Below are 25,868 nucleotides of genomic sequence, written 5' to 3'. Positions count from 1 at the left end.
TTACAGAGAAACAAACGGCATTTGTATTTTTTTTCAGTATATAATTGCGTGTATTACGGAAATTCTTGAGATATTATTTAAAAGTTATGATTCTATATAATTGAATTGTCTGTATTGTATTTGCAGAATTCAGTCAGTTGGGTATTGATGGTTGGTGACCAGAGCCAAAGGGGAAGAGAAGGCCGGATTTTATTTAGTGCTTGTATTTGGATAGATAGGTTTTTACTAGTTGATTTAGAGTTTTCGAATATTGTGGTACGAGTGGGTAGTGGATTAGGGGGTAATGAATCGTGAAAAGTATTATTGGTAATGTGGTCGGACACATTTTTGACTTTGGGTGCATATTTTAGAATATGGCTTTGGCGTCTAACCTTTTTCTGCGTAGCAAAGTATACTATCTACGGGACTCGTCCTGAAGGCTCCTGTGACTAGACGAATGCATTGGTTGTGGTTGTGGAGTTAGGTTGTGGAGTCCAGAGTTCTTAGAACTTCAACTGTAGCCGAGTTGTAGATTATACCTCCGTAGTCAACTGTTGAAAGTATTAAAGCTTTGTAGATTGTGATAAAGCTCTTTGTGTCGGCTTCCCTGGTGTTGTTTTCAAATAATTTGATCTTCTTTATTCTTGATTGGCATACCATTTTTACTTTGTTAAGGTGAGGTCGCCAGGTAAGTTTATGGTCGGAGATGAGGCCAATGATTCGAATATTATTAGTTAAAAAGAATTGTGTATTCATGACGTTTATTGTTGTCAAGGATTCTTCTTCATTTCGTTGAATATGATGCACTGAGTTTTTGGTGGAAGATAAGCACCAGAGAAGAGAAGTATCCGAAAACCATCTATAGTCTGTTCAAAATGAGATCGGACCTCGGTGGCGACCAGTTTTCGTTCCGCGACGGTCAGACGCCATATGCGATAAATTTAACAGGTTTGGGTAGGTTTTTGCTCGTATCGTTTATTGTTACCAGAAAAAGAGTGACGCTGAGTACGACCCCCGAGGAAGTTTATTTTCAATGGTATGTGGTGATGAGATCTTGTCTTACATTTTTACACAGAATTTTCTACTTGTTAAGAAGTTTTTCATGAAGTTGAAGAGGGTGTCATTGATTTTTCATGAGTGGAGTATTGTTTGTACTCTTTTTCTCGATGCAGTCATACGCTATTGTGATCAGGTGTTAGTTACGTCTGGACGCTGAGCAAATAACTGTGTGCAATGAAGAAAGGAGTCAATTGTTGAGTGATTTCCTCTGAAGCCACATTGTTCTTTATAAGAAATAGTATTAGTCATTTATTTATTATGTTTTCTATTAGTTTCTTTAGTAAGCTGATTAGTGATATAGGTCTGTAATTCTCGATGTTTAATTTGCTTTCGTTTGATTTGGGGAAGGATAAGCGTTGCGCCATTGGTTTGGGAAAAATCCCAGGACCCATATGGTATGTATTATATATTTGAAGAAAGGTTTTCAGCCTATTAGTGGAGGCCTGTTAATAAATGAGTACGGAATATTATCTTGAACAGGGCTTTACTGTTGCAGATTTATAGTGCTGAAATTAGTTCTAAGATGTCCAGGGGTTTGAAGTAGTTTGCGAAAGATTTAGTGGCATTGTGAGTTGATATTATTTTATCTTTATTGTGGAAGAGAATATCAGGCATGGTGTGGAATTTATTACCTCTGATGGAGTTAATTTTGTTCCATATAATATTTGAGGGAATTTTGTGTTTTATAATTGAGGTAAAATTTTGACAAGAAAATGTTTTGCTTATTTTGTGGTAAAGCGCTCTATAGCTCTAGCTTTTTTAACTGTATATGGTTCGTGATGGACTCAGTTTTTTTTTATAGCATTTGATGGCTTCTTGACATTTTTAGGTTAAATTGGGTTAAGTACCGACGCTTAACCTGCCTGGTGAATGCCAGAAAGCTTATAGAAACCGTTAATATTCCATTGAATAAAAGAGACCATAGATAATTGTGAGAATCTTTCTTTTTTAGTGGAGGGGGTAGGAGATCAACTTATCATTTTTGGACAAGTGCTTATCACTCGTATAATGCATTTAAATGGATTAATTAATTTGCGTGTCGGAATTTCGATAAAATCAATGTATATGGTCGAATATTTATAAATTATTTCATAAGTTATTTGTTGAGTTTTGAGAAATACACAAAACCGGTTGTTAAATACACGTGAGAATATGTTAGTGGCGTCGATAATTTTATTTAGCACAATGATATACTGGATTTGTTTGATTCAATCTACTAAATTCAATACTATGGGTTGATTCATTTTTGGCGTGACGAAGTTTCCTGTGGTTTCTGTGAAAATTTTACCTTTTTAATGGAGAGCTTGAGGTGGTTTGAGAGTTGAATTTATCATTGGAAGCAGGGTTGTCTTGAGATGGATTGACTTTGGAATTGATATTTTGTGTTGATTATTTCTTGTAAGCTTGTAATTTTTCGTTTTAAAGATAGTTGAATTTAGTTTTGCGAATTTAAACGCGATTCGTTACTCATTACGAATAAACGCAGTTGGTATTAGTGTTTTATTTTAATTAGATACGAAAACATCGGTATTATTAATATATTTATACATATTACCGGTGTTGGGTCATTTCTATCGGAAGATAAAAAAGCGAATTGCGATAAGACTAAACGCGTGATGCTCGGTCGGGAATCAAACACGAAGTATGAGGATATATTTATTATATCAGTAATCGAAAACTTTAGCATAGATAACTAAGGTCTACCTTTTGACCAATTGAATACCTAAGAAACGTTTTATTCAAAAAAATATTTTATACCTATCTATAAAGATATTGTATAAATTATTAAAATTACAACCGTTTTATATATTATAAACTATATATACAACTATTACATACAATGTATTATAAATATTTTTTTTCATTATGTAAAAATTAATAAAAATTATATTTTAAAAAATGCCAAGGAATTTCAATTGCCAAATGAATCTCAAATCATTAGTGAATCGTTTAGTTCAAACAAAAAAAGCGTTGTTATAAAACGGTTTTTGAAAATAAAAAAAAACGATGTTATAATAAAATCGACGAATACTCAGTAAAATATGCGTAAATAACGCATCGCCAATATACTACATATGTGTTTGTGTGTGCAGATCGAAAAAAAATCGAAGAGATCTGGTTTTACATTATAATATACGTCATGATGATGTACGATCAATCCAATATACGTTGCACATCAATGTTGGGAATAATAAATGCGTGAAATGTTTATAAAACCACAAAAATTCGAAACAACACGATTTACTTACATCATCTCCGGTCGGTAGGCGTGAGTTTCATATTTCACGGAATAAATTCAATTCAAAACTAGTAGTATTCGCATTCGTACTATTTATCTATTCGTTTATATCTGTTGCGGGACGTGACATCAATTCGAAGCACATATACGTAATAAGATATTGGTTATGTTCAAATCGTTGGCAGTGAAGAAATAGACAGTATTACACCCCTGTTGACGACGGTGTATGTGTGTATTTATACATACATATAGGTAGAGCGTAAAATACGGAAAAAACACGGGACTTATTCTTGCGTAGTGAATACAAATGACGAAAATATTTTGTCAGGAAAAAAATAAAAAAAATAAATATTCCACTTACTGAAATCGATGAGAAGTCTGCCGTATCCTTGCCTTTGGTACGGGGGTAGAGTTAATATACAGCTCACGTTGAAATTCAAAAACGAATTCTTTTCCTGTAAAGAAAAAAAGTTTCACAATTTAAATACTGTTATCCACGCTATTTAATAATATTATATTAAATGTCTTAATACATTCGTAAGAGCGTTGAAGCACATTTGGAGAGAGGGTAGAGGTCATCAATATACTTCCCGACAGCTCAATATTATTTTTGAAATAAAATAACAATGACCCTCATGTCAATAATAATAATATAATTTTGTTCTAAAAAAATTAACTCTGAGCTGCGTTTAACACAATAATTTTTTAATGCGCTGTATATGTGGTAAGAAACTACTTACAATACCGATAATTATAAATCTTTAATCTTTAAAAATCGCCTGATTTTGAACTCAGATTACCTACTCCCTAATCATTAGTGACATTTTGAGCGCCATAAAATCAATTACAAATCTCTACTCAAAAAATGAACTATAGTAGGACACACCCAAGAACTGATGATTTCTAATAAACGAATATTACATGTTTAGGCAACTAAAAATGAAGAAAAAAACAGATTTAGTAAAAAAAACGAAGCCACCTCATCTGAACATTTAATAAACATAAACCTAACCACATTCTTAGAGACACTTAATAATATAATCAACTATAAAATTTGCGGAAAAATTTGAATAAAGACAAGTACCTACTACTTACAAATAAATTAAGAAATATAAAAACTTTCATTCAATTAAGGACATTTTTACTTATTTTGAAAATAAAAGATGAAGAATCACCCGTCATAGAATAATACATATGCTTTAACATGCAATCACTTTGTCATCAGATATCCAAACTATACAGATGCCCGAAAAACTTTATTAACCTACCTTCACTCCAACATGCAACTAGCGTAGAGCACAGAAGCAGTATATATTTATTTGTTCACAATATAAACTGAAGTCAACAATTGTAATTTGTTAATAATATTATTTCGTTTTACTTATTATAACCTGTTTCTAATCTAAAAGTGAGCTACTAAGTAATGTCAATAGGCAATAGCTGTTGAAGACATAACAGATAAAATAAATTATGTCTGCAAGCATTGAGTGCTGGATAAAAGTGGTAGGAGAGGTGTAGAATTTGATAATCGATCTCTCAGTAAATAATAAATTGTTACCGACCACTGCAGGAATCATTGAAAATCGTATATTACTACTGCATATATTGTTACATTATTTAAGATTGATAATATACGGTATAACATAACTTTAAACAATTAACATATTTTGCACTTTAGCTACATATTATAATGAGTATGTATATGGTATTATATACACTAAAATTGGATTTAATCCTTGAACGACCTGATCCGATGGCTGCTGTTCGCAAAATATAATCAACGATCTATATCACCATAACATTATAATGTAAACAATATTTTAAAGCATGTAGGACATAGGTAACATGTGGCGTTTTATGTCTGAAAATAAATAATAATCCGCAAGCGATTTCTAAAAAAATATATTCAATTTTTTAAGATTCCAATGACTCGAATTCTATTTTTATTTTGAAATTTTCTAAGAACCGAACAAAGGAAATATGAGAGATTATAATTTTAAAGATCACCGAGCACAAACGATTGTGGATTTATGATAACGAAATAGAATTTGTAGATCGTTGCGAAACATTACAGCTCGCTATAACATTGTAAATATGCCATTTTAACCTCAATACCCATTTATGGTAATACTGTAATTATGGAATTCGAAATATTCAAGAAGAAATATTCTAAATGATTACAAACAAATGTATTTACTGGTCTATAAAAATAAAAATAATTAACTATGAATTATTGTACAATTTTTTTGTGATGTTATCAATAGATTTTAATTTAATTTTGTATTACTAAAGGTTACCAATGTTACCATGTATCTACCAACCACAAACAGGCACACTTTAACTACGTAGATGTCGATTTTCTGACGGAAGGCCAATACTAAACTTACTTAATACTTATACCTACTTTATACTCATATACTATCCAGGATCCATTAAGAGACTATAAAAGCTGCAAGACTCTTAAATCCAACAGCGGAGGAAACAAATAAAGAGAACTCTTTAGAGATAGCTTTTACCCGAGACAGAGCAACTATACTGAAATATTATAAAATTTTGTTGAAATACCCTTTATATCTAGCAGCTACTTCAGTTTTATAAATTATCTAATGAAATTGTTCACAAAGTAGGTACTTATATAATATGATAATGTGTGTTCACTTAAAATAGACATACTTCTATCATTATTTACAAAAACTGCAATATAATTATTTCTTGTTTTAAAACTAAACCATGATCGTTCCTAGTTATTTCGGAAAATTTGATTTTAAGTCCAGCCAATACATTACACAAAACCATATAGCTGCCATAATAGAGTGATAAGCACTTGTACGAACATGATATGAGCAGTTGTACGGTGGTCACCCAGTGACCAACTTGAGGAGGTGTTTCATAGCAAGTCGAGGGATATTTTCGTTTTTTTTTGTCCGAGCGCAGCGTAGCGAGCGAGGGGCCACGTGGGCGTCACTAGACGAGCATCACTGTAATAAATTTCAAGTTTGGAGTTACTGATGGCTCGTTGGTATATGATGGTATAATTCGTGATATTAACTTTCTTATCATTTTCGGACAACTGCCCCCTAATCGCCATAATATTAAACCATTGGAAACTACTCAGCATTTCACAGACGCTATTTATAAACACCATCGAAATCCAAAAATGTGTATATACCCACGAATTTCAAAAGTCAGAGATACCTATTTTTTAAATTTTTACTAAAGGTGATTGTATAATTAATTATATACAAATAAATATTAACATATAACAAGATACATTTAGTAGAGGTATCCATTATAAAATAGAATTTTAATTTGAATATTAAATAGTAATTAATGCATTTATAATTTATACTAGGTACACTAAATTAAATCAAATTGTATACAAATTATGGATACGCTATTCAGAAAAATGTTAATCATGCACACTTACTAACAAAATTAATTAATTTTTAGGTATTGTTTTAACCGTTAACTGAAGGTAGAAAAACAATCTTTAGTTTATATGTATACAAAGTCACCATAAACCACTTTTTCACCGAATGCCAAATATACCTAAACATTAAAATTAGTCACAACCTGCCCGAATCACAAGCCGAAATACTAAACAATCATCCAATTCATCATAGCCTTCAAGACAAAATTTAAAATTAATACTTAGAATAAGTATACATAATAATATGTTATCGATTCATATAATTTGTAAAAAATGACCCATGTTAATGAGGGTATTGTGTCAATAAAAAAAAATATATAATACAATTTAATGACCTTTTATATTTTTAATTAATTCGCTTATTATAATAGCCGTGCAGATATATAAACACGTGAAGTTTTTATAAATTACAAAACTACGTTAATGTAGACTCATAAACAAATACAAATCAACTAAAGTTATTTGCTTATGCAAACGAATGCCAAATAAATGTTAATTTTAGAAACTTTATTTATTTCATCTAATTTTAATTTCGACTAAAATTTTCGCTTAAATATTACTCCATATGAAATAATAATAATTGACAATGCATTCGTATACAAACCGAACATTTTACTTTGCACTAACTGTTATAACTAAATGTTTAATCCAACTAATTTCTTGTGATTTCAAATATGTTATTGTTATGGGTAGACTAGTTCACTATAATATTATTATAGTAATAGTATAGTATAAAAATAGTATATTAGTATTAATATTAAAATTCGTAATTTTTGAAATAAAACCGTACATTTGGTATGTAAGTAAGTACCTATGTATGCATATAGTATACATGCAGGTAAGCTATTTTAATTAGGTAATACTGCAATGTATAAATATTATTTAATATTAAATAAATATCCAATATCAATAGGAATACATTGTAAATACACAATTTATAATATATACACATCAGTCGTTAGTATCAGTCATTACCGTTCATTAAAACTAAGTATCATTTATACAATAGTTTACTTAACATTAAATTTGTTAGTTGTTAATGAACTATACATGTTGTCATACTAATTTATAGGCGAGAATAACTCAACGTAATAATTAAATTTAAAAAAACATTATTAAGTAATTCACAAACAATTAAATAATAAAAATATATATATTTAAGCCAAAATGTTATTATGATAATTTCAATGAGAAATTTTATTTTGAATAGATACTACTGGTCACTTGAGGTTGAGTCACATTAACATGGTCACAACATATTAGTTGTTTAAATTTTTGGTAGGGCTTCAAGATAATTATACATGCACGAACTCTGATAATACAATGTATCTACCTACAGATATTGTAGGATGAAAAATAGATTTCACCATTTAAATATTTAAGTAATTATAACCTATGAATTAGGTGGTATTGATGAAAACAAATATTTATAACTTACGTACGCTATAAATGTTTACCTCAAAACTTAGCTAAATCATAACAATTTTACCAGTATATTATGTCTGCAGACAATTTTTGTAATTAAATTTCATTGGTACCAACATGGCTTGAGAGTATGAACCTCTACTTAATTAAATAACCATCGATGATTTATTAGATGAAGATGCGGACAATAACCAATTTGTAAACATAATAAGATTAGAAAGTATAATTTTTATACAAAGTACACTATTATAAAATAGTAGCTAACTATCAATACAAAAGAGTTTTACGGTCAAGTCACCGCCTATATGTTAGGTCCTTTTTTTATTTCGTCAAATAAAAATTGTATTTTGAATGTCTGTAGGTATACCATCATCGTAATACATCGTAGGCTTGAGTGTCCTTTAGCATCCCTCCTCCCAGTTTTTAAACTAGCATCTTCTGATTTATAACATTTACATTTTTGGTTAATTACTGCTTAATTTAAGTTACTTAATAATGTTAGTACTATATATATATATACAGAAAAAATTACAAAGCCATTATCAATCGGTGTGGTTGTGTGGGGGAAATTGTTTATCGTTCAATCAATGATCAAGACAAGACTAGGTAACTAAAAAAATTAGGGGGCTTTAGCACCTTCAGGTAAACAAATTAAAAATATAATTCAACATTTTAAATTCACATGGATATTAATAAGTCAGAATAATCTTTCGGTACCTTTATTAATATAATAATGAAGTGATTGAAAACAATTTTTCCAGTTATTATCAGCAGTGATGGAAATACATTCTACAGCATTATTATGAGTTATGACGTATGATTTTAAGAATCCAGTAAGTACAAAGTATATATAGGATTACAGAATGAACCAACTAAAACACATCGTTACAAGAAATACTTCTAATATTTAAAATACAAAAATATCCTGTGAGTATACATTTTTGCAAGAAACTATATACGATTTATTAATAATAATTGTAATATGATTTAATATTTATTGGGCGAATGTGTTGTACGTTACATCATACATTTTAAACATATTCATAAAATTCAGTTTTCACTGAATAATATAGTATATGTATATTTATTATTTTTTCATTCGATTAATATTATTCATTTATTTGTTTAAACAGTTATAATATAGTAATAATGTATAAGCTATACATATACCATTATATATTATGCCATTATTCGTTGATTAACGTCACGTCACCTAGTTAATTATTCGATCGACAGACAACAGGCGATTACAAATAGGTAAAGACAATATAAAGAACAATTTGGATAAAAATGGAATAAGAATAACTAATAACTAATATATATTATAATATTAGGAACTATTATACGAGGTATTACGAAAGACCTCATGGTAGCCAAAACGCATGAATACATAACAATAGTCTATGGAAATAATTTGTATGGTCATATTATAATGACGTAGTACGAAACATAATACAAAAAAGGGGACGATAATGAGTCAGGCTTAAAGGGATTTTAAAATGCGCGAATACTAACAATACGAGTTAGGTATGCGATATCCTATCAACTATACTAAATCATAAGTGAACAAAGAGTAGATCCCCAAAATAACGTGAGAGTGTGAGTTGGAATATTTCAGTATATCTGCAGACGTTGCATTATATTATACCTACCACATAATTATTAATATTCAGTAAGTAAAACCTAAAGTAAAGAAAATTACAAATAAATAAAAACAAAAAATTATTGATGATCGAATAAATGTTTTGACTAACTGTATTTATTATTTGAAAATTTGAAAATTCCTAACCAACATATAAGTGATAAGTAGACGAGATAAAATAACAAAGTCAATATATAAATTTAATAAATAAACAAGGACGAAAACAGCTTTATCTATAAAAGTAATTTTAAGCGATGTTAGGTTTTTTTTATTATTTTCTATATTGGTGTCTCGACATTGAGAAAATCTTAGCTAAGTTTAAACTTTAGCACACCTGTGTCATGTGAGTATTTCAGAGAAACTTTTACAATACAAATATTAATAACTTATGACAACAAATATTTTCAATCACTATAATACCTGTACGTTTTAAAATTGTCGTTTTTATCAAACAATAAATTGTAATTATTTTTATTTTATTTAACGTAGCGCAAGAAAAAAAACCGATATATGATGGACCAATAAACCAAAACAAACATAAAATATTAAATATTATGTTAATATCACATCGTGTTATATTATGTACATTGACAAAATTATGAGTCAATTGTGTATTTTGGATTCTCATTGAGAAGAATAACTAAACAATTGAGTTCATTCTGCAAGCATTCTTTATGCAACACCAGATATAAATTGTTCCTCAAATCAATAAATAATACTGATCGTTTCCTTGAAGTTTGTTGTCTAATTTCAAAATGTTTCATTCAATTTTTCTCAATAATTTAAAATTTGTAAGATATTTGCAAGTACTAATTAGTAATTTCAAAATGAAGTTCAACCATTTTCAACTACTCAAAACAGTTTATAACCTTTACATAAAGTTTATAAAGAACTATAAACAATTTATATTTATTAAACTATATTTACATACTAAATATTAATTATTAAATCTGTTAATTCACCATAAGTTCGAACATACTAATACCGTAATAAACCTTCATTATTATTTACAATATAAACTCAGACAACACAAGAGCAGTATAAATATTATAACACGATATTTTGTATTAAACGTTTTCCGAAACTCATCGATTGAGTCGTGAGACTAGCGCACCAGATCCTACAGCGGAAATATCAGACACAACTATGTATCGGGAGGGTCGGGGGGAGGGGGTACAACACGGCTAGGAAAGCATATTTACCTAGACGGAATGTTACGGAATGCCTATATGAAAGTTACGTCAATTGAGAGTATTTTAAAATTATCCAGCATTTTAGTAGAACGTTTTGTTGTCAAGAAATAGTCGACAATCAACCTTGCACAGAAGTGTTTAAGACTCAGATTTTAATGAAACAATACAGTTATTTGTACACGTTGATTAATGTAATAGATACCTAAGTTATTATTTAAATAATTGAAACATTGATAATAGTGTTAAATTTTGTTAGGATATTTTAAAAAATGATAAATTTACTGAATCTGTAAAAGGAGCTTTTTTAACTCTACAGCAATTATAAAAATTTAACTTAAGAAATTGTTTTTATCAATTGTTAAATTGTTACTTACAAATTCTACTGATATGAATAAGCCAAATACTGCACTATATATGTATAATATAATCACTTAAATTGTTTTTTAACATTTTTCAAACACATACATTTATTTTAATTTGCTTCTTCGTTATTATTATAATGCATTTGTTAATATAACAACATATAACATCAAAATTAAAAATTAACACTTCCCCAATAAGCATAGCTTGTGATAGGGGATGTTTTAATTTTTATGATGGTATTAAAGCGAGGTAGTATGCCTTTATTAGATCTTAAGGAGAAACAATTGACGTTTGCAATCTCATAATATATTTATATATTATAATCGGATTTTAATAAACTTTAACTGATTTCAAATACCTACTTATAATTATTTGACAAGTAAAACATGTATTATATTGCACTTTATGTAAGCACACATATACTTCCAAATAAAAAAATCTATAGTTCTGGTAAAATGTTTTATTGAAAATATAACAAAATCAGTCACGAAAATACATGTTTCAATCAACATTTTCATGATGCCTAAAATCGAAAAATTAAAATAAAACAGTACTAGTTATGCATTTATTTGTGGTGGTTTTACCACATAGTGAATTACGCATCAACCAAAGTGTATACAGAATACAGTAACCAGATAAATGATAAAATGTTAGGTTAGGTTAGAATTTAGTAAGAAAAAATCGACCATGGCTTATGTGTCGTCAATCGATTTCGTAGATATGTATTTGCCAAATATTCACGGGAAAGAGGGGCGGACTCAAAACTTATCAGTTAATAAGTAATCTCGTATTAGGTAAGTATAATATGAATTCATAAGTTAATACTAGTTCGAGGATTTACAGCAAAAATAATTACTAATCTGTCTGGGGTCAGGACGTTGACGACCTTAAAAAAATATATGACCTAGAACGCCAAAAAATATCTTAATATTTGATGAAAAGAAACTTAACTCTATATTAAGTATGATATGTTTGTAATAATAAAAAATAATAACTCAATACATTACTGTATAATACCTACCCATCAAAATTTTATATTTGATAAACCTATTTAATACGCATACTTATAATATCAGAATCATCGAATTGCTATATCTGCAGATACAGTTGGAATACATATATTACAAATGCCTATTATACATAAATAATATTGATGTCGTAGTCGATCTATATTTTCTACAGATCTCGTTTTCGATTCACTTTTTAATAATATTTGCTGCTCAACTACCGCGACGTACGGTCCCGAAAACGAAAGTATACTACATGCATATAAACATAATATACACATGTTCATATTATTATATTATATATTATACGTCATTTATACAGCATAATAATATATATTAATAATTATTGTATACCCACAGGTATTCTCTATAGGCATATACATATATATATATACGTATATATGTGTATACCCATTATTATCATATTCGCGATATTATCATAAATATATTACACACACACAACATCGCCCGTGACCAGTGTGAACGCGATAAAACAAGATCGTCGAGAGTTAACCATGGGGTGGGCAGAGGGTGGGAGTGAAGAGGAATCTGCACGGTTCATACGTATGGCCTTGCGTCTGGCTCCGGCTCCGGCCCCGACACCGCCACCGCCGCACAGCAGCCGTTCCCTTGGCAATTTTGACTGGAGGCCGTCGCCACCGACAGGGTCACTGACCGCCCGTGCGACGCGAGACCACCACCCCCCTCCCATCGCACCCGATCCACTATACGCCACACCCCTTCCACTACCGCCCCCGTTTGCGTCTGTGTCTAGAAAAAATTACTAAAATATCGCGTATGTATGATGTTGCATAAAAGGTGATTATTTTAAATGCAAGACTGTATGTATACTGTCGACTCTCTACGCCAGTCGATTTTTATGTTTTTCCATGCATACATATTATACGATTCTAAACACTCAGATTTACTCAGATTTTCTTAAAAAAACAAATATTTTTATGGTTATTTTGTATGTTCTTTTATATGTCTATTTCTAAAAACTTGATAGACAATTAGTACAGAGTTGGTTTTTAGTCTATAGTATAATCATATAATGCGTTTAAAGTTCATTTTAAAAGAGTGAAATCAAAGATGGGCAGTGGATCATCCTCAAATTTAAAAATTTAAATTGTCTTATCTAATGAAGGTCAAGATCAAATAGTATGATTCAGATCATTTAACTTCATGGTTACAAAATAGTCACGTAAAAAAAATGGAGAAAACCTGTTGTACGCTTATAAAAATACGCCATTACGCCCTGTACAAGTAGCCAGTAAGAAGCTTTATAATATATAAGTACGTAATAGTGTCACATAAACCTGTGGAAGCTACTATTCCACCATTATAATATTATACTGAAGTTATATCACAAAATAGAAGATTTGATTAAAAAGAAATTTCTTTATATCCTTCTGTCTGTTAGACGATCCTTAAAAATAAATAACTTTTAACTTTTAAATTTACATTGTAACCTCATAAATTCAAAAGTTTCGACGTGCGGCAGTTATAGTTACAATTCTGTTCATACAACAAATGTACACAAATATTTGTTTTTTTGAATAAAAAAACATTTTACTGACTAATGATAAATAAACTTTTCTTAAAGGTATTTAATTCATATATTTGTATTTAATTTAATGATAAATAAAATATTGAATTTACTTAACAGTTTACATGTTTCTTTACACTATTAGTTTTGTTCTTAAATTAGAAAATAATAAAAACATTCAATTAGATAATTGTCACGAAAATAAAATATTATTTTTATTTTATCAAGTATATTCAATTTAAAGTTTCAACATTATTAAGTATGTAATAAAATGATTAATGATATTATAGTGTTAAATTACCTATCTTATTTAAATGATCACGTATGAAAATATATAGTCAATGGATATACTAAATTAGTGTTACTCCTTAAATTATATAATTTAATCAATGCTTACATCGTATTTATAATTGAAATATATAAAAAAAATAACTTTATTTATAACCAAAAAAGATATGATGACTATTCAGTGCATAATAATACACACGAAATTGTGTTAGTCTATAATTTAGTCGGTAAATTTAATAATAAGCGAAAAATGCCATTACACAAAAATTTTAGTACATCTTACACTGTTAAACAATATACTTAAAGGTTTTTGCGGAGGTTATTAACCTCATAGATGTTACAATAGATGTTGTTTAAAAGATAAAAGTTTCGCCCCGAATAGAATGTGACGGTATCTGGTCTCCCGTGCGTTGTTGTGTACCAATTAATTATGATGGTTGAATATAGTTGTATCACTATAATATTGAGTAAAACTATTTCTCTACTCCCTGTTTTTCCCTAGGAAAAACAATTACAAAATAAACTTCCAAACACCAATAGAAATATACGCATTTTATGAAAGTCTTTATTATATTTTTTATTTATATTATATAATATATAGATATCTACCAACCTGAACATTTAGGAAAATTAAATTAAAATCTATTGATTCACATAATATTAAAAAAAATACAAGTATATATTATCAATTAATATATTATGGTACTAAAATGTTACACCTATTTACCTTACCCTTCATCACTACCATCCACAACCGAAGACATCCCTGATGATAATATGTATTTTAATAAATGGAACTGATTTAAAAACATAGAAAATAAATGAAATTAATTTAATTCAAAATAATGAATTAAACAATTAATCTTATAGCTGTAGGTATTATAAAACCATTTAACTTGAAGGAGGTATACCGTATATGTAAAATGTATTCAATTTTACATTTTAATAGAGTTCAGTTAACCACTTAAAAATGTTTCAAGTGCAAATAACATGGCATTTGTTCAAAGGTATACCAAGCAATTAATTAATTAACTAAAAAATCAAATTTACATATTCCACCACAATTGATAATGATGAATAATGAATGATCTAATTAAGATTATACAATATAATCATACAGACATAATCAATAATTATACTACACTGTACTTATTACTTTAATATATTATATACTTGAATACTTATTTGTTTTTGAATTACAACAAAGTAAGAAAATCGCAATATGAGAAATGGAGTGAATATTCAATGTTGTAAAAATTTCAACTTCAAACACTCATAAAAATTCAATTTGACTTTCCGGTAGGATTTCTGTTTTTGATAAAAGTAAACACACTTATAAGGAATCTAGTATTCAATTTCAAAATCTTAGATATAAAAAGTAATTTTTTATAAATTTCTAACACAAAATAATTTGCAGAGCTAATTTTTTATCGACATTAGTTTAAAAAAAAAATATAAAAACCGAAAATTGCATATGCCTATAAATAGTTTAACAAGTGTCAAAATATTTTGAAAATTATATGGTGCATAGAAAACACGGGCACAACAATTCAGTGAAAATTTCATGTATATCTACGGTATTTTTTTTAGAGTTACCTACATCAAAAACCAAAACAGTGTTTCCGTAAAAATTTCTATTTTTCCTTAATTTTTTTGTTTGTTTTTTTTTCCTGCCGCTTTTGAAAACTATTGGGAATTTTTTTACTTTTGACCCCCTAAAGTACCAACTAGATTTACTTTCCTACGAGAAGAGATGCTGTTGAAGAAAATCGAAGCATTTTTACTGTCTCAAAACGTAATGACAGACACAAAAAAAAACAATAATAAAAAAACAAGCATTATTGTAAAATCAATACATTCTAAAATGCACTCAAGGGCAAATAATCGGAAATAATTAATAATACCTACGTATTATTATACATTTTTTTACTGACAAATTTCCATAAGTCACATTGACTCTAAAAATATGTCGTCAAAAATACCCTCAATTAATTATGAACAACACTCAAAGTGATGAGATATCCGAATTGAACTTTAATATTTACGGGTACAACTAATAGGTACTTTAGATGAATCTGGGAACCTTATCTTAAGGAAAAAATAAGATGTATTAATAAAAGATTAGATCTGCCCTTCCTTTTCCAAACTTCAAAATACCAGTCTTTAAAAACATCGAACAAACAAAACAACTTGTTTGATTACATGTAATTGCAATCTGGGGTCGTGCCATACCCTATACATAATAACAGACGAATTCGGTTATTTAAATCTGTTGCACTGACCATATATGATGCTAAAACACATTCTTTGGTACGAATCTGACCTTGCCTTACATAATAACCAAAGATAAAAACAACTGGTATACCTAACTGATAAATCCAAAATAATCGATGAAAATTATCGGAAAATTTATCATTAAGAAAAAAAAGGTAAATTACGTACTTTTTCGTAAGGACCAAGGGGTGTCAGTTTTATACTTATAAAATGTTTTTCCCTCAAATAATATTAAAATCAAACAAAAGTGTTGAAAATGGTTCTGAACGATATAAATAGTCTGTGGTACATTCTAACCAGCTAATTCAATAAATACAAACAATAAAAACAATACAAACTATATAATAATATAGAAGTTCTAATAAATTTGTTATAACTCATAAATTCTTTCAGTTTATAATATTATATAATGATAAATAAAAAATAAACGGATATGTTTATTAACATCTATTAATATGTGTATAAAGTTCTGCTAGTTTGCATAATCAACAACATCGAGAGAGGAATTTGAGTGAATCGAGAGGATTCCAAGCACTTCGTAAACATTTAGCAATCAACCCTAAACACAAATATTGAATACATGGCAAATTTACTTATTACACAGAGTCACCATTATTGTATTATTATACTACTTCGGTCTCTATATTATTATTATAATATGGACATCGAGTGAACACTGAACATTTCACATCACGGACACAAGAATATTTAGTACCTATTTTATTCAAATATCAAGCAATAGGCGTGCGAAACAGCTTTTGCAGTGTCCACCATGTCAATAGAGAAGTTGTTAAAACAAAAAAAAAATGATTGGGGAAATAACATTTTACGTGGAATACGAGTTAGTGCAAGGTGTATACAATTACAGCGTACCCACGAAAAATGATTTCTCGCTAGATTAATTTTTTTTGTAAATACATAGTATACATCCGTACGATAAATGGATGTATAAAATAATACAAATATGGGAGGAGGTATCAATCAAAGTTGTAAACTGTTTTCGGGTGATGTGCTGGAAGGTAGTTTAAGCTGTACGTGCTGAAGTACGAACAAAGTAAATATAAAATATATATTATATTAAAGTATAGGTATAAGTACCTATAGGTATTATATTATAAGTGTCACATGGAATTGTGGAGGGTTTTGACCTATACGCGACACGATGAAGATGATGATAATAATAATAGTAATAATAATAATACAAGTTTTATATACGGCGCATCAAGCTGAGTATATATATATAATAAACGTCACGCGGGCCAGAAAAAAATACAGCCGTTGGCGTCTGTGGTGGCGGGCGAGGAAAGGAGCATGCCACGCGAGTTGTCGGGGAGGGTGCGCCGAGCGACGACGACAGCGTAGATTTGCGTGTGCATAAATATCATGTGTGTGAGTGTTTGAGTGTGTGTGTGTGCGCGCGAGCGCGCGCGCAGAATCGATAAGTGCTCGTCTCGAGAGAACGGACCCTAAGCGAGCGCGGAAGGCTTCATTTTATTTATCTTCATATTAATATTAAAATAATAATCTATTTTTTCTTCAAATTTTATTTTCAACCCCGTTCCTAAAAACCACCAATAATATATAATACATTCATCACAAGCAACCCCACACGCGACGACTATGTATTATTTTAGTGCTATAATAGGAATAGGATTAAATCAGTTGACAAGCATGCAAAAATATTCTCTAACGTAGGTAAACGTAAATTAATTGTATTTTTCATGTTTTCATTTTCGTAGTTGGAATACTGCTTCAGATTACGACGACAATCTGTCTGAGAGCTAAGCTATATAAGAATGATAATAATAATAATAACGATATAATATTATACATTATAACATATTATTACAACGACGACGATGCAACGGGTGAGTTTCAGTGGATGGGATGATGAGGAGGGTTGGGGAGGTAGACGGCAATACTGTCGTGCCGGTGGCAGGTCCGGACGCGCGCGCACGCACAGACGCACGCACGCACGCACATCACCACCGTGCACCACTTCGCGTAGACTGTCGTCGTCGTCGTGTGTAATCTGAAGTCTAGACGTCTGTTGTAATCAGAGACTCGACGAGGCGAACAGCGGCGGCGGTGAAAGAGGAGGATAACGACGAGGACGAGGACAATGACGGGGAGGAGGCGGAGGAGAATGTCTAGGTGGAAGACCAATAAGACGGTCGTGGTGGACGGGATGGAGTGGTGGGGTTGGGTTATACGTGGAAAAAGAATTACCGGTCTCGACACCAACCCCTCCAGCCGCACCCCACCGATCTACTACCCGCCGCCGATGTCGTTGCTGCCGCCGTCACACCGACGTGTGTTTTTCACCTCCCGCCGAGAACACGGATTTTATTTTTATTTTCATTTTTTTCAAATTTTTTTTTTGCACCACTGTCTACGTCGCGCTGCAGACGGTTGACCCGCAACGCCCGTTGTCGCGGCAGCCACACAATGTAGAATGGTGCCAGAGGCACGTTATACGACATTACATTACGACGAACGAGTGTATTATTATATGTATATTGTATATATTATATCAATACATAATCATTAGATATACTGTGTGTGTGTGCAGAGGCGATTTTTAAATAGTAATGATAAATATATAATATATATATATATATATATCTTTAGTAATATTTATATATATACTTAACAGTGTTAAGTGTAATCACAGCACGTATCCAATAATTTAAAATTAAAATAAACCAATACACATTTCTTCATTTAACAATCGAATTGATAAAAACGCGGAATTGATTAATTAGTAAGTAGTTATGATACTATGGTATGTGCACTTCTGCAGTACAACTACCTACTACAGAAAGACGAATAGCAAAATTACTAATCAGTAGGTAATTATTATAAAATTCATTTTAAAGTTAGTAAGTTACATAATAACTTTATGTGACCCAGGTGTAAATAAAAATGTAATCAACATTTTAGTGTCTGAGTAAAGTTAGTATCTTTTTATTTAAAGTTCGTCACTTACTCAACTTTCATAGAATTTAATAAATTATTTTTGAACTTATAAAATAGACCCAAACATATTGAATGTAAACTGAGCTTTCAACACAAGTTAATTTTTTTTTTATTATCTGGATAATTAACTACAATAATTAAACAAAATTTAACTATATGTACGTGTATAACTTTATTATACCTATTATATTTTGAGCGTGCAAATTCCATTACCCCATCCCATTGGATTAGTAAATCTATCCGGAACACCCCATGTATACCAACGATTTAATTGTCATGCGGAAATCATCAGGTATTTCCAGTTAAGTTTACAGGTATTTGTTATTAGATATTACTATCTCGTCGAACATTTTTTTTTTGTTTTGTTGGGCCTTTAAAATTCATTTTTATTTTGAGAAATAGAGTAAATTAATTTGGACCCATACTACATAAAGTATAAAAATGTCGAAAATCTACTTCTTGTAAAACATGAACATCGAATAAAAAATATTCGTCAAAATTAGAATCGGAGTACCTACTAGAGAATTATATTTATTTTTCGCCAGCTTATTAACATTATTCAGTCACCACAGCATATGAATTACGCTCACACTAATAAACATTTAGGACTTACACAAAGATCGCAGACGTCTGTCATGAGATTAGAAATTGCCTAAGCATTGCCCCTTAAGCAATACTCAATAGCAACTAATATAAAAGTCTAATAAAACGTATATTATCATAATGTTATACTTATAAATACATATTTTGTATACATTTAATTCTAAATTTTATTTTATTTTATTAATAAACTAGGTATACTAAAAATTGTAGCAACATAAATTATAAGAATTTAAGATTCTTAGTTATTAGCGAATCTGAATGTATTATTATGATAGAACTCATTTTAATAAGATCGAAAAACATGGTTTGACATTGATACAAATAATTAAATATATTATAAGTACAATGCATATTATTGCATATTTGAACTAATAAACAAGACGAATGCACGACTTATAGTTTATTTCATCGAAAATTGTGTAGGCTAGATGCCACATCATATTACGCTCCCGATTTTAATTCTATAGATGCAGGGATTTTGTCTTAGACGAAAAATGCTTTGGATATTTAAAAACTTTACAAAAATGATTTATCTTACATAAGAACTAACTTGATTCATTTTATTTTAAAATTATAAGATGATTCTCTTTCACTTAAAAATAGATTGGAAATTGTCTGTAAGTTAAAAATATACATTATTATAATTTAGCGTAATTTAATAAAATGAAATGTATATCTTACTAACATATAATATTTATTGTAATTTGAAGGGGATGTTTTGAGGTAAAAAAAAAATCAAGATATTAACGTTAAACATAATAATAAGCATCTACTGTATATCTACCTATCTATCACTTTATATATATATATATATATAGGGAACACTCGGGAACAGGAAATTTAGTTGTGGGGTGGTCTTTGTATATTTCTAGTAGGTTAGTATTTTGGTAAGGACGTAGGGTTGAAACACGTGTTTTGTATATGTGTGGCAAGGATATGTTGCTAAAAACCCGGGTGGTCACCCATCCGGGAGTTATAGCAACGGCGGCCGGTACGTACACGCTGAGTGTTTCTGCAGATTGAGCGTACGACGGTGCCTCACCGCCAAGCCACTGTATATTATTAATTTAGACCCAAAATTGAGTTATAAAAATTATTTCAAATAAATATGTATAAGACAAGTGTGTCAAATAATATACTTAGTAAGTTCGTTTAAATATGCCATGATATATATCATATATATCATGATATATATCATATAATCATATATGATTCAATTGTTATAAGTTTTCTAATTCATAACAATAGAGTGGGGAAATATTAATTAAAACCCCAAATAGGTATCTTTTTTTTTTACCTCAACTCAATGTTTCAAAAAATAAAACGTTAGTGGACCATAAACCTAGCCACACAGGCATAGTATTAAAAAAAAAAAGTTGATTATTCCTAAACTCTGATTATAATTATAATGTCAAAATTCAAGAGGTGAAATAATGTTATATAGGATTTAGGAATCTAATGTTGACCAATTATAGTGACTAATTTAAGAAACTCTGCACTCTTCACCTCTTCTACCGACATTACAATGCCCTGCAGTCTATCCAATTAAAAACTATCATTATGTTTCCTCAATAAAATAATTATAGATGTCTAAATCTCCCCCACTGAATACGTGGTTTGAATTTATTTATTTATTAAATTCAACAATCAGTAATTGAAGAAAGAGGGTTGTCGATCTATTTAGTTTGTGAAAGAAATACTGATACATCGGACAATCACATTTTTTAAACATTTAGTTGTAGTTAAAAAAATATATGCAAGAAATTAAATCACAAATTAAAATTGTCCATGAGTTTTTTTTTGTAAAACAAAATGTTTAAGTAGACTATTAATACTTTTCATGGGTAGTTATTTGTTATTACAAATTGCATTGTACCTACCTAGTTTTAACACAAGATAAACAAGTCACAACTATTTATAATTGATAAATATGTTTTATTTAACATATAATAGGTTAGGTCAAACCTTGTACTTATACATTTTAATTTTAGTTCATATTCACAGACGTTTAATATTCCTACTTAAATCAAATGTATGAAACTAACATAATCACCGTACAACCTCAAAAATATATTATGTTAAGAATTATAAATTAAAATCGAATTTTCAAAGAAAACTGAAAAATGTCGTTAAAAAAAGTACCCAGAAATTTTCAATTTATATCTACTTATTACTGTGAAAAATTCGAATAAACAAAAAAACAGGTAAGTTGCTCTGCAATATAGAGCATAAATGAACCTATCGTGAGTAGATCAATGCAATTTGTTTGTCAAATTTGAATTCAATGATAATTCATTGTTTACCTACTGAAAACAATACTGAGTGGAGACGCACGGATTGTCAGCCTCTATACTTTACACTTCTCAGAATACTTTATAATTTATTTATACTACTCTTAAGTCTTAGTAAAATGGTAGGTTGAACTAATTTTTGCCAAAAACTTCGCATAAATTATATGATATTATATTATATATTATTTTGTTATTAATTCATAAATCGATACCGACGTACAATAGAAGAGTGTAAATAGCTTAAAATTAAATCAAAATTTAAAAAAAAATTAGATTTCAAAATTAAATGTCTCTACAAAAAAAAACTGGTATATATTTGGTGTATTTTCGGTATTCTTTGGTTGCTGTAATAACTAATATTGCATTAATAATTTGTTTGTATAGTAATTTAGATATAATTTCAGATCAATAGAGTCATCGAACAATTTTTAGTTTTTACATTATTCCACAAAAAATTTCACCGAAAATAATCCTTCAGAAGTGATGATGAAACATGATATTATGTATGCGCTTAATTGAAATAGACTATACAATAGATTAGGTAACTTACGAGTATTTAAATAAGTTATAAATAATAAAATTAATTTTTTTTTTTAAACATTTCTTAGCAGTATTTTCATTATTTTAGTTGAAAGATATGTTTTATTTATACATAAACATTATGTACTGAATTAATTACAATAATAGAGGTACTATTATTGAGCTTAGCCATTTGTCAATAGTTGAAATATTAAATATAAAAAGTATAATTTATAGTTTATAAAAAATATAGATTTCCAATGTATGCGTAACTCATTTTAGTCTTACAATATATATATATATACAGGGTGATCCAACAAGTATGCTCACCCTCTTTTTTTATTTAATAATTAAGTTTTTCAAAATCTGATTGTTGGAATCTTTAAATATACTCAAAAACTATATTTTCATTTTCTTGAGATTTTTTGTGCCACTTAAGGAGTGTCTTGTGGCGATTCAAACCTTTGTTTTTCAAATGAAAACCCCACTTTTTTTCCTTAAATTATTTAGCGGATAATTATTTTGAGAATTTTGATGTATTGAAATCAAAATTCGAACGAGTGGTTTCCTAGTTATTGGACAATTTGTACTAAGGATAATAGTCCATAATAGGAATATGCTTATACAGTTCTACACATGGAATAAGAAAAATAACTGAATAAATCAAGAAGGATTTTACTTGCTATTTACCTAAGTGTTTGACTAAATAAATATAAAATGACGTATTATTTTATATTATGTGTATTGTGTATAGATTATGGATAACAGCGTATACTGTATAAGCATATCCTTCTTCCCTATTATTAACTATATTATCTTTAGCACAAAATGTGTAATAACTAGAAAACTACTAGTTCGAATTTTGATTTCATTACATCAAAATTCCCAAGACAATTATCCTCTAAATAATTTACAGTAAAAAAGTGGAGTTCCCATTTGAAAAACAAAAGTTTGTATCGCCACAGGACGCTCTTTAAGTGGTACAAAAAAATCTCAAGAATATAAAAATATGGTCTTTGAGTATATTTAAAGATTCCAAAAATCAGATTTTGAAAAACTTCATTATTAAAAAAAAGGAGGTGAGCATACCCTATATATATATACATATAACTTAATAGCTTATAAAATACATTTGTTTTTATTCTAATGGATCTTATTAGTGAATACCCATATATTTATCCATTTTAGAGAAGTTTAAATATTTCACATCGTATTCTATTAACATAAAATTGTATGGACTACATGCAGTTTAAAAATAATAATAAAGAATAGCGGCACATAATTATCAATCAGCATATTGAGAGTAATTAACGAAAAAAAAATTATATAATAAAAATCAAATTTTCTAATGCCATATTTACTATTTAGTGTCACAAATAAGTAGGAAATTATTATTATGATTAATTTTAACTTACAAAAACAATTTATTACGGTCATAATTTCATCAATAAACATATTATGATAAAATATTTAGACTCTCAAAGTATGAACAAAAACGAAAATATGTTTTTAAAAAGATTTTATAAGTACACAATAATTAAGAGTGAGACTATATAACACATTGAAAAACATTTTGAAATCCTATAGGTTAAATTTGTTATAAATTTGTATTACTTTTAACTTTTTTCGTCAAACCTGCCAAAAACACAAATGTTAGTACATACCTACCCAGTTAGTAGTTTTTATGTATAAAAAAAATTGAGGTATTTTTTCAAAAGTCAAACTGTCATCTTTATTACTATTGTTGTTATTATTATTATTATTATTATTATTATTGTATGATAACTTTACTAGAATAAATTAATACTAAATAATTAAGTTATTTTAGTTTCAGGACAGAACGTTGAAGTTAGACGGTTGAATTTGGTGATATTGGTATAATGGCATACAATATATATAAGTGTAGTGTAAGTTTGTGGGGTGGAAACCTACTCAGGTATAATATATAATATCACAAACGGCCGAGACGGAGCTAAAAGGGGCGACGCAGTCTAAAGCGACAATGGAAAGAGGCAGACGTCTCGACGGTCGTATCGACCGGGCAATAACTCCTGAGGCCTTTTCAGACATAAGCACAGCCGTTGGGGCTTTCATCTAACATAAATACGAATTTTAAAGCAGAAAGATGGGAATTACGTATTCTATGTTGAGTAGGTACCTACGCACAAACCATTTTCATCCCTTATACAAGAGTACAAAATATCAAAAATATTTCAAAACAGTAAAACAACAAATAAATACCCTTTTTCATAAACGTATTCAGATTATATTCACTATTCATACAGCTTAATGAATGAACGAGTAGATACATGCACGAGTCTTAAAAATAATAATTGATTTTATTGCATTTAAACGTGTTGTGTTCATCCGACTTTGGCATTTCCAACGCTTCATCGCCCAAATTATAATTATAATTGTAATCGTCTGAGTATGAAATGTAGAAATTCAGTTTGGGTAAATAATTATACAAATGTTAATGTATTTAAATACTTCATAAGATTTTTTAAATCATGAATCTATACTAATATTAATAGAAGATGTAAGAATTAAATACACTTTTTTTTAGTTTGTACGTATTAACCTATTTATTACTTAGTAAGTAAATCCTCTGTTCAAAATTTAAAGATATTTAAAATAATAAAATCTGTTATTTAAGTGCTATAAAAAACATTCGTTTTTATTGTAAATAATATAATCCATTATTTTTATACGTTCAGTAATGCATAAATATTATTTTCAATTCTGTATAACAATTGAAAATGCACATGCACAGTTAATGTAATAGCTGCTTAAGAACCCTTTTTACACCTGATTACACAAAAACTCGTACCCATTTACACCATTCTTCCAACCAGTGCATTTTTTTAATTGTAAAATTATTGCAGACCAGACTTAAAATCATTTAAAATGAAATCCACTAATAGATTATAATCTCATATAACATAAAAATAAATATGTAGTTCATAACATTAGTACATATTTTTACTGCAGGTAATTTGTTACAGCTCTTTCCGTTGGGTTATTTCGT

General features: G+C 29.1%; 1 protein-coding gene across 3 annotated transcripts in view; it reads right to left on the bottom strand.

The window, feature by feature from the left end:
• The window catches only part of LOC111036746 (histone acetyltransferase KAT7), a 102,926-nt gene that overhangs the window by 62,927 nt on the left and 14,131 nt on the right, over window positions 1-25,868 (bottom strand). For all 3 annotated transcript variants that reach the window (XM_022318886.1, XM_022318884.1, XM_022318885.1), the window contains exon 8: window positions 3,639-3,732. In XM_022318886.1, coding sequence (XP_022174578.1) covers window positions 3,639-3,732 — 94 coding nt within the window. The remainder of the gene's footprint in view (window positions 1-3,638; window positions 3,733-25,868) is intronic.

This window comes from Myzus persicae, unplaced genomic scaffold (genome assembly GCF_001856785.1).
Source record: "Myzus persicae strain clone G006 unplaced genomic scaffold, MPER_G0061.0, whole genome shotgun sequence".
In the NCBI taxonomy this organism is placed as follows: Eukaryota; Metazoa; Arthropoda; class Insecta; order Hemiptera; family Aphididae; genus Myzus; species Myzus persicae.
This window is presented reverse-complemented; position numbering and strand designations above follow the sequence as displayed.